This window comes from Pagrus pagrus (genome assembly GCF_965226575.1).
Source record: "Pagrus pagrus genome assembly, chromosome: 22".
NCBI lineage: Eukaryota > Metazoa > Chordata > Actinopteri > Spariformes > Sparidae > Pagrus > Pagrus pagrus.
This window is the reverse complement of record NC_140204.1, coordinates 23,730,148-23,741,152: the sequence shown is the minus strand read 5'-3', so window position 1 is coordinate 23,741,152 and position 11,005 is coordinate 23,730,148. Positions and strand designations below refer to the sequence as shown.

Here is an 11,005-nt window from a genome sequence, read left to right as displayed (position 1 = left end):
ACATCACCTGGAGTGTCTCCCCCCTCAGAGGACCTGAAAACTGCTCGGGGAGCACAGACTTACTAGCATGGCCACAGATAAGCGAACCCTTGCCAGGGTTAACCAACCACGACAGCTGAACAAGTGTGTGCAAGGAAATGGAACTGTGAAAGTGGGGACTCTTCCAGTCCATCTGTGTAACCACACATACTCTTTTTGTCCGCCACTGAATCCAATTGCATGCATGGGCTGTCTCACCAAAGCCAACTGTGCTGCTAACGGAACCGAAAGACTGAAACAATGTAAGTCTGACATGAGCTGGAGACCCACACCTGGATACCAGAACATCACCTTTTGTTCCCGCGTGGTCCCTACACCAAATGGTACACGAGTGTTAGCTGATTGGTACTGGCTCTGCGGACACAGAGCCTATCCGTCTCTACCACGAGGATGGGGAGGCACATGCGCACTCGTATCATTATCAGACCACGTGTTCTATCTTCCTGGAAACAATACCCAGTCACCCCCATCACCGTCACCGCAGCAGGCGCAGTATGAACCTCGGTCTTAAGGACGTCCCCCGGGCATATCGCATCTGGTCAGGAGGAGCCAAATTCGGCCAGAGCCTGGTCCCAATGGTGGGACTAGGATACGTACGTGACCACGTTGAAATCAACAGATATGCCCTGCTGAGACACATCAACACCACTCTAAGCCTGGGCAGCTCACTGGCCAAGGAACAAAGGAGTATACGTGACATGGTGATGCAACATCGGATCGTGCTGGACCTATTGACAGCCTCACAGGGAGGAGTGTGTGCAATCGTGGGAGAGACATGCTGCACTTACATCCCTGATGGACTCAGTGATGGAGGACACATTCACCGAGCTTTGCAAAATCTGACCGACCTCCAGCGATATGTGTTGAACAATACCCCAGGAGCGACCCCTTCTATGGACTGGTTCTCAGGATTTTTCTCTGGGAATTGGTGGCACATACTTCTTAAAGCACTGGCTCCTGTTTTGGTGATCCTGGTATTGTTCTGTCTATTTGCTTCATGTGTTATTCCCTGCCTGCGTTCCATGTTTGAGAAGATGATTGCTAGAAGTTTTGTACAGATGCAGCTACTAGCACAAGGACGTGAGGCCCAATATGAGCTACTTAATCTAGCTGAGACGAATGGATGTGAGTATGAGGATGATTGCACTGCTGTGTGACATGTGGGAGTAAGAAAGTATCACTCTGAACAAGCATAATGACGGTCTTACTTAAAGCATGATACATGACAAGTAAGTCTCTGATGAAACAGCATGTTCAAAACTGATAAACAGGAGGGAAATGTTGGAATTATGTGTGAATAAATCAAGCGTAGCGTTAGTTCTGGCAGGTCACGACGTCAAGCTCTAATCAGCATCAACAGCGTAGCTGTCACACGGAGCAGATCAGCTGACGGCTCAGCTGACTCCCTGTGCCCACTTCCATTGGGAAATTGCATTCAGAGCGCACTATTTAAACTGCTCTAGCCCGACCTCACTTGCTGCTTCCTCTGCTGGCTTTCTGCAAACAACCGTATGAAGAAAACATCGCTGTTCGTGTTCTTACTCACCCTGCTGCTCCCGATGTCGTCGCCCTCCGTCCATGATGAGGACCCGTGGCAAAGTGACGGTATCTTGGAGGCTCAGCAAAACTTTGAAAGAGAGGAAGCCATCGACGACGATGAGAGGGCTCCTTCTCTCCGTCGAAGCTCTCGCCTGGCAGGCAAAGGTAACGCCACAGATGCTCCACTGATCCACGACTGGCCGATTCCAAAGCTGCTGGAGTTTCTGTTTGCCAACAATGTTACCGCTCCGGTCGGAGCGTCACACCAGGAACTGTTCGCTTTATTCCTAAATTGCGCTGGGTTTCAACCTCCACCCCTCGATCAGCATCCTGTCTCCGCTCCTCGAAAAGCCACAGCTAAACGCAATCACAGCTCCCGGAACTCAGCAGTCACTCCGACGCCAGCCGCTGCCCCGCCGGCCAAAAGAGCTAGAGCCCCGACTTCGGCAGTCGCCTCTGCAGCTCCGGCAAACGAGGCCATCATGGCAGCGCTGTCTTCAATTCAGACGTCCCTTTCCAGCATGAACTCCAGGATCCAGACCTTAGAGGCCGCGACCGCTTCATGCTCTCCTCTCCAGGCCGCCGTGTTTACACCCCGGGAACCGGCTGCTTCCTCCTCGACGCGGGCCGATGACGTCACTCCTACACCTCTCGACGGCATCTCAATCCCGCGCAGAACTCTGGGAAGTGCAGTCCCAATCTCCAGCGGTGTCCCATTCTACCCTCCTGCTGCTGCCATCTCCTGCAACCTGAGAAGCCAAATCCTCGCAGGTAATGACGTCAATCTTGTCAAAATCCTGCTGTGCTCAGATGTAAGTGATAAGCGTGTGGTAGATTGTGGTGATGTGTCTGTGATGTTGAAGGATAGCGATCCTAGACTTGCAAAGACTCTGACACTAGCAGAATTCACTGTTGCTTTTGGTGTATTCAGAGATGTTATCTGTGAAGTCTATCCATCCCGTCGAGCTGAACTGGACACTTATCTCTCCATCATTGCCGATCTTGCCATGTCATACGGTGGAACTCTGTTCTACGAATACCATAAATCATTCTCTGCCAGGGCTGCTATGTTCATTCAGAGGTTCAACCAAAGGCTGGACTGGTCTGTGGTCGACCTGGCGCTAATCAGTAGGCACTGCACTGGCCGCCAAGCTCTTTCTTGCTCCATTTGCTGTTCTTTCTCGCACTCATCCAACATGTGCCCCAAAGCTGTGGCCATAGCCCATCCGCCGGCAGGCTCAAAAACCGATGAGGATAAGGTGACACCTTTCTGGACTCCAATGTGCCATAATTTCAATGAAAATGTATCCAAATTTGTCAACTGTAAATATATCCATGCTTGCAGCTATTGTGGGGACGGGCATCCAAAGTCAGTGTGCCCCAGACGTACCCGCTTCCTGAGGAAGGAAAAGAGAAAATAAAACCTTCAACCCCAGTCAACGTGGCTGAGCTGGGGAAGGCTTTAAGGAAGCATCCAAACCGCTGCTTTGTCAATTATTTGTTAACTGGACTGGTTCAAGGGTTCATGGCTGGTCTGTTGTGGTTGCCTAAAGTGTCTCATACATGTAGTAATCTGCAGTCTGCTCTGAAAGAGCCTGAAATAGTAGACACTTTACTGGAGAAAGAAGTTAGGAAAGGTTTCATGATCGGACCTCTGGATAAATCACCTTTTCCTGTATCGCGCATCAACCCCATAGGTGTTGCTACCCGGAAATATTCCGGCAAAAAGCGTCTCATCATTGATTTATCCGCTCCTCATCAGGGTGGAGTCCAAAGCGTTAACAGCCTCATTCCACTACTGCCTTTCTCTCTGTATTATGCCTCAATCGACGATGCCATTAAGCTCATCAAACAAGCAGGTAGAGGTGCGTGGTTATCAAAGGCCGACATCACAGACGCTTTTAAGGTTATGCCCTTACACCCCTCTCAATGGCATCTGTTCGGCGTTAAATGGAGAGTGAAACTGTATTTTGCAGTTAGGCTCACCTTCGGGTGTCGCAGCAGTCCAAAAATCTTTGACACGTTGTCAGAAGCCCTTTGCTGGATCCTGTTAAATAACTGTAAGCTGCCATTCGTGCTTCACCTGTTAGATGATTTTCTGCTCGTAGATTACGCTCATGCCAAGCCAGATCATGCTATCACCACACTTAAAGATACCTTTAAAAATCTAGGAGTCCCCTTATCCGAGGAAAAAACTGCAGGTCCCTTCCAAGCCATTGAATTTCTGGGTATTAAATTGGACAGCATTTTCATGCAAGCTTCCCTGCCTCTCGAGAAATTAAATCGCATTAGGGAAATAATAAAGGAACAGTTTTCAAAAACCATCTCAAAAAGAGATCTGCTCTCCCTGCTAGGTCATCTCTATTTCGCCATGCGCGTGATTCCTCAGGGCCGCTCTTTCATATCCAGGCTTCTCGACCTCTCAAAAACAGTTGAAAATCTACACGACACAGTAACTTTTGATGAAGGGTGCAGATCAGAGCTCCGGTTCTGGTCTTTGCTGCTTGAAAAATGGAACGGCATTTCCTTTTTCTATAATGACAACACCGAATCCTCTTCGGCCATTAGGTTATTCACCGACGCAGCTCCTTCCGTGGGTTTTGGGGGTTTCTTTAATAACCAGTGGTTTGCTGATGCGTGGCCAAAAGAATTGTCATCCCTACCAGCCAGTGCTTCTTCTTCTGCCCTAATGGAAATATACCCAATCGTAGTAGCTTGTCTTCTCTGGGGGAAACACTGGTCCAGGAAGAAAATAATATTTTTTTGTGACAATGAAGCAGCTGTCCACATCATTAACAAAGGACGTTCCTCCATACCATTAATTAACAGATTTGTAAGACGCCTTACTTGGGCATCCGTGCTGGGGAACTTCATCATTAAAGCAGCTCACATCCCAGGATTGGATAATAAGATTGCTGATGCACTGTCTCGTTTTGAATTTCAGAAATTCCACAGACTGTGTCCAGAAGCAGCGCCATCCAGCCTGCCTTGCCCTCCTTTCCGCCATACGGTGCTAGATTAGACACCTCCATGCAGTCATACATGCTGTCAGCTGCTCACTACATGCGTAATGGTTTAGCAAAATCTACATTAAAATCGTATGACTCTGCATGGTCCTATTTCACCGCATTTTGTTCCACTTTTTCTGTTGCAATTCTTCCTATAAGTATTCCCACTGTATGTGCTTTTCTGGTTCACTGTTTTGAGTCCCCGCAAACTGCAGCCGTTCTCCATCAAAGGCCTCCTCGCAGGTGTTCAGTTTCACCTGCGCTGCTTGGATCCATCCACCAACAGCTTGCTAGAGAACCCATCCATTAAGCTCCTGCTAAACGGCTTTAAAAGAGAGAAACCACAAGGCAATGACATTCGTCTCCCTTTCACTCCTCCACTTTTGCACAAATTAATCACTCACTTAAGGAACGGGTGCTTTGGTCCATACAGACTCACTGTTAGAAACTGTCTTCCTCACAGCCTTTTATGGGTTTTTAAGGTGTGGAGAATTCACCACACGCTCACAATCTTTTGATCCCTCTCAAGACCTCACCATAGGCGATGTAACAGTCCACAGCCATTACTTTTGTGTTTTCTTGAAACGTTCAAAAACTGATAGAGACAGAAGGGGAATATCAGTCCCAATTTCGCAAACTAATTCTGATTTTTGTCCATTGTCTTCTATGGTCCGCCATCTGAAAAGCCGTGCTCCAGCCAGCCCACAGGAACCGCTGTTCATCGCGGAGGGAGGGGAACCCCTGTCACGAGCCTGGTTCACCTCTCGCCTCCGTCTCCTCTGCCAATTCTGTGGTTTCCCTCCAGAACGCTACACGGCTCATTCGTTCCGCATAGGAGCAGCAACAACAGCAGCAATGGTCGTTCCCGTGTCCACCCTAAAAGCCATGGGCAGATGGTCCTCGTCTGCTTATGAACGTTATCTGCGTCCTGGAGATGGAGCCATCCTAGATGCTCAAAAAGCCATGAGCCAATTATTGTAATTATATCAGGATAATAAAACATATAGGCATGATAGGATACGTCTGGCTCTCTTTATTGTTCAAGCCGAGGAGTAATGAATTGGCTTATTTGTTAGTTAATGGGCTACTTATTCTCAACTCAGATAGCCTCCTAACATTTCTTGTAGCAAGAGGGTCCAAGGATTTGCCGGTGTGGTCGTTTTGGGGGTTTTTCTTTGCTGCTGCGCTCCCTGCTTATGCCGTTCATGATGGCTCGTGAAGGGCAGGAAGGTGTGCTCTTCCTGCCTCAGGCTTTCCACGCAAGCGCGTGGAAGAGCAGGGGGTCCCAGAACAGTACCATACCGCCAAATGAAACTTGTGCAATAAATAAAGATTATTTTGACAAAGTGGTCCTGACTGAAATCAAGCGTAGCGTTAGTTCTGGCAGGTCACGACGTCAAGCTCTAATCAGCATCAACAGCGTAGCTGTCACACGGAGCAGATCAGCTGACGGCTCAGCTGACTCCCTGTGCCCACTTCCATTGGGAAATTGCATTCAGAGCGCACTATTTAAACTGCTCTAGCCCGACCTCACTTGCTGCTTCCTCTGCTGGCTTTCTGCAACCCACCTCCACCCCAGCGCCTCCCGTCATCTATTATGATCTTACCATTGTAAGATGTATGTATCTGTATCTGTATTGTATCTTGCTCTGTCTGGGTTTTTCTTTGCTGCTGCGCTCCCTGCTTATGCCGTTCATGATGGCTCGTGAAGGGCAGGAAGGTGTGCTCTTCCTGCCTCAGGCTTTCCACGCAAGCGCGTGGAAGAGCAGGGGGTCCCAGAACAGTACCATACCGCCAAATGAAACTTGTGCAATAAATAAAGATTATTTTGACAAAGTGGTCCTGACTGAAATATATTATCAGTTTTTGATTAGCTAAATCTTATGCTATTCTGTTATGCTGAAATCTGTGGAGAGCTTGACCACAGGACATTTACATATCTGCCACTTTCACCTAGCAACAAGTTACTCAACAAGTTGTTCTCTGTGCTCTGTGTTACACCAATGATATACGATCACGCCCAGTTGTCTGTGAATAAAAAGTTATGCACAGGGGAGAGCTCGTTGGAAGACTGCTGATCAGACTTACAGTGCTGACACCTGTACTTCCCTTTTGCAAAGAAAGACAAACTCTGAGTCCGTGTCTGTTTGTGTGTGTTTTATTAGTGTTAAACCTAACACAAGGCATAAGTGGCACATAGCATGTCGCAACTTGGAAGTCGGAGACATTGTGCTACTTAAACAGAGTGATTCCCCCCGCAATGAGTGGCCAATGGGTCTGGTCACATCTACCAGTCCAAGCGGTGATGGGAAGGTCCGCAAAGTTGAGGTCAGGACATCATCACATGACAAAGTAAAGACATTCTTAAAGCCTATCACTGAGGTGGTCTTACTCCTGGCAAAGGAAAGCCAGAGGTCAAATCAGGACAGTTAAGTCTTAAGTGGCATCAGTAAATGCCAGACGGGGAGTGTTCTGCCCTGAATGTGTTTAATATGTTTAAAAGACACTCAAAATGATTTTGAAATGTTAATTTACTGTTTTCTATCTTTATATGTATTTGTGGCGCTTTTATTTTGAAAATCTCCCGACTAACCGGAAGTAGGAAGTGAAACGTAAACGAGGAAAAGCGTGTGCGCATCGTCTCACGGCCGCATCAATGCAGTTATTCTCTCAGAAAGCAATGGTTGTAAGTGTTACACAGTGTTTACAGGCTTGATAAGATGTGTTAATGACCTTTATGTGTATTTTGTGTATAAAAGTAGCAGTATAATGTCGTGGCTTGTGGGACAGCAGTGTCTATACTTACCTGCTAATTTGCCTTGTTTTTCTAGCCTGCTGTGCTAATACCTGTTGAGTTCATATCAAGCAGTTGATACTTGAGCCGATATTTACAGGGCTGTTTATTAAGACATTTTCTTTGTATCTTTCTTTTCTAGTTTTACACCGAATTCAATGCTGTCAGAAATGACTTATGTGTGAGAAGATATTAAAGGAGCGAGCCCGCTCACTTCCTGGCTCTTGAATAAGGAGTTTGGCTGGCTGTTGATCTGTGTTCACGCAAGAGCAAAACACATAGAGAGAACAGTACAGTTAGGAAATGTCTGTCTTCATCTGTTGTGCTTGTGCACTTTATTTCTCTCACCGTGGGATAGTGAGAAACGTCTTTTCGATTCCTCTGTATGTCTGGTACATGTGGAGAAATTGACAATAAAAACTTGAAACTTGAGGATGAACTCATAAAGCATACCATCTGTTGATCATCACTGTGTAATGTCATGCATTGTAAAGCCAAACTGGGTATAAAAGACATTTACAATTAACTCTAGGATGAAGCTATCCACAACTGCTGTACATCATGTAAGCCAATTAAATCTATCCTTGTATTATCTATGTTGCCATCTTGTGGTTGCTTTGTGATGTGCACTTTATGTATTGTAAGTATAGGCTCTGCCTACATTAATTTCCTTGTATAGAGCACACTTAGTTACAAAATATTTTATTCTGAATTTTCGGGACCAAAAATAAATATTCAAATAAAATATATCTGATAAAGTTTGAATCAGATTATTGTGTATTCCACCACGATGGCGAGTCAAAACTTCACTGAGCTCTCAGCACCAAACTTTTATCAGACGTAATTGTGTTTGAGAAAGTGTAGTTTTGATTGATTATGAAGCTCATTATCATAGAAATTGAACTTGCTTCGCAAAAAATGTCAAAGTCGGGTCAAAGAAGACAGCAGAAAGGGCAAGCTCAAATCGTGGCATCGGCTCCTAGCTGTGGCACTTGTGACGGCAAAATATCTAACTATTATGGTCCTCGATCACCAGTCTGAGAGCCGCTCCACAGAGAGGTGTGTGAGGTGCCTGTTGATTGGCAGTGGACTAAACATGAAAGCGTGGGTCTGAACCCTCCTGTATCTCCCCGTGATTTCCGCCAGTGTTATACACCTACATTTCTCAGCGATTTTATTACACAAGCAAACACGCTCCTCCTGACAGCTCAAACGCTCGAACAAAAAAGATCCTCCCCCGAACAAATCACTTGAGTAACAGACAGGAGTTTAGTTAAAAAGGGCAGGGAACCCGCTTAACACATTAGGCTGCGATGGCCGAGTGGTTAAGGCGTTGGACTTGAAATCCAATGGGATCTTCCCGCGCAGGTTCGAACCCTGCTCGCAGCGTTTAAGGTTTTTCAATGATTTTAATGTTTTCATTTATTAAAGCAGATCAGTTAGTGATGAGACTATCCAATTAGCCCTTGAAATAAACTGGAACATTGATTTTAAATCCCATTACTTAAATTTAATATAGGCAAGAAATACCGGGTTTTGCAAATGTCCCCATGTAGATTACACAAGTCCGCTGTCACGTGTCATTGTTAAATACACACCGCTCTACGCTTTCAGTAGACTGAAAACAGCAAATTTAGTGCATTACATTTCAAACACACACACAAAAAAAGAAAAGGCACCGCTGGGATTCGAACCCAGGATCTCCTGTTTACTAGACAGGCGCTTTAACCAACTAAGCCACGGCGCCATGTTGTCCATTTTTGGCTATAATAGTTTATATACGTATATGTAAAAAACAAACTAAAAGTGAAGGGGGGTTTTGCTGTACACCTCATTCGATATTTAACATTGTTTGTATGAAATAATTTCGAAATTTGCCTGGTAAATCAAACCAAATAAAATTGTACAGGTTTCACTGTAGAAGGTCCTTACTTTGAAGTACCGCACAGTGGCGCCAAGAAGCAGCACGTATTAGCCTACTGAATTTACTCCGTAGCGTGATAAACATATAGGATACAGCAGTGGTTCCCAAAGTTGGTGAAGGTGCTGCAGAAGGCCGCGAAATATATGCGAGCCACTGACCTGCACCGCTGGATGACATTGCTGGAAACACAATTCTAACAGGAGGGTTAGATTGACCAGGGAAAAGACATTTACACAACATTGGAACGTATCTAATATCGGTCAGTGATAAGGAATTGTACCTGAGTAAGTAAGTGAACAAATTGTTGTGTGTATGTGGATTGATTATTTATTTGCACTGCATTGTCTTCTGCCCACCTTCACATAGAAATGTTCTGTTTCTGAAATTAAAAAAAGATTAGTTAAGGAAAAATGCTTCATCTTCTCGTGTGTTGATCATAGTTGTGATTAAAAGTGTGTGTAGGCCACAAAAGATTTTACAAATTGGCTGTGTCATTCTTAAGTTTGGAAACGGCTGGCCTACATCCATGGTAATAGCACAGTTTGTATTGGTTGCATCATACTTTCTTTTCATTATTTTATGTTATTTCTATGTCAGTCATTTCACTTCACCACACTGTGGGCCTTAGCACTATTTATTTATTTATTCTCACTTAAAAAAAAAAAAAGTTTGTTATTGAAAACAAAACCTGAACTAACAAAGTAAATATTGGCATTGAAACATCTGAAACAAACATTTGGCCCTGAACAAATATACATTGAAAAATATAACACATACATTAAAAATAATTTCATTAAATTTTGCTAATTTTGCTAACGTTAGCTAATGTCAGCTATCATAGCTAATGTCAGGGTCTATGTGACGAACATAGCAACCCACTTAATATAAACACATTGATGCAGACTTTGACGCATATCTTCAGGAGATTAAAGTTGCAGTGAGTCTGTGGTACCACAGTCACAGTGACCACACAGCAATGGCTTTCATGAGTTCGCCTGAAACTCTCTTGCACACAGTTTTTTCACTAAAAGCTAGACGCTGACATTAGACTCAAACTGTTAACTGCTTTGGTAGTGTCTGATTTCTGCTTAACACAGTGCCGATTTGTTTCAGAGCCAATACAACTTTTTCAAATACAGATGTTTCAATCACAATGTTTCCTTTGTTAGTTCAGGTTTTATTTTCAATGACAAACTTTATTTTTGATGCCATTGTTCACTGTCACTGTTCTGACCCCATAGACATAGTATGGTTTAAAAGAAAATAAAAATAACCCCACTTCTCACATGATCTATTTGCTCAGTAAACAGTTTCCAAAATGAGTTTATGTTCTCAGTCGCTGGTTTCAAGTCTTCTTCGTTTCAGCATGATGTTCATTTTTTAAATTATGGTCCCATTTAGAGTAAAATAAACTATTTAGCAGGTTGCTTTAGGGTGGGACTATCTTTTGATCGAAGTCGCTACCATGGTGTGTCTGACTTTGTGGCCGCCCACAGCTCCAACACCATCAAGTTTTCTAGGAGAGGCATCCCTCCTCTGTGGCTCTTTCTGAAGTTTCTTCCATCTTTCTTTCCCCTGTTATAGTTTTTTTTAATGTGGCAAGTTTTTCCTCACTCAATTAAAGAAGACAGAGGATGTCATTCACTGTATAGATTGTAAAGTCCACTGGGGCAATGTGATTGTGATTTTGGGCTATATATA

General features: G+C 44.6%; 1 protein-coding gene across 1 annotated transcript; it reads left to right on the top strand.

The window, feature by feature from the left end:
* The first annotated feature begins 1,875 nt into the window (after nt 1-1,875).
* LOC311251349 (uncharacterized protein) lies at nt 1,876-5,624 on the top strand. Its single transcript, XM_084343727.1, has 2 exons — nt 1,876-2,349; nt 5,273-5,624. Exons 1-2 carry the CDS (start codon nt 2,061-2,063, stop codon nt 5,419-5,421), a joined length of 438 nt encoding a protein of 145 aa, XP_084199853.1. The 5' UTR covers nt 1,876-2,060; the 3' UTR covers nt 5,422-5,624.
* Nucleotides 5,625-11,005: the final 5,381 nt, after the last annotated feature.

What these genes read in the sequence shown, in the direction of transcription:
- LOC311251349 (XM_084343727.1), top strand. Translation starts at nt 2,061, where the DNA reads ATGGCAGCGCTGTCTTCAATTCAGACGTCCCTTTCCAGCATGAACTCC. An exon ending in GAGAAGCCAAATCCTCGCAG is followed by an intron (nt 2,350 to 5,272) that starts GTAATGACGTCA and finishes CCATCTGAAAAG; the next exon opens with CCGTGCTCCAGCCAGCCCAC.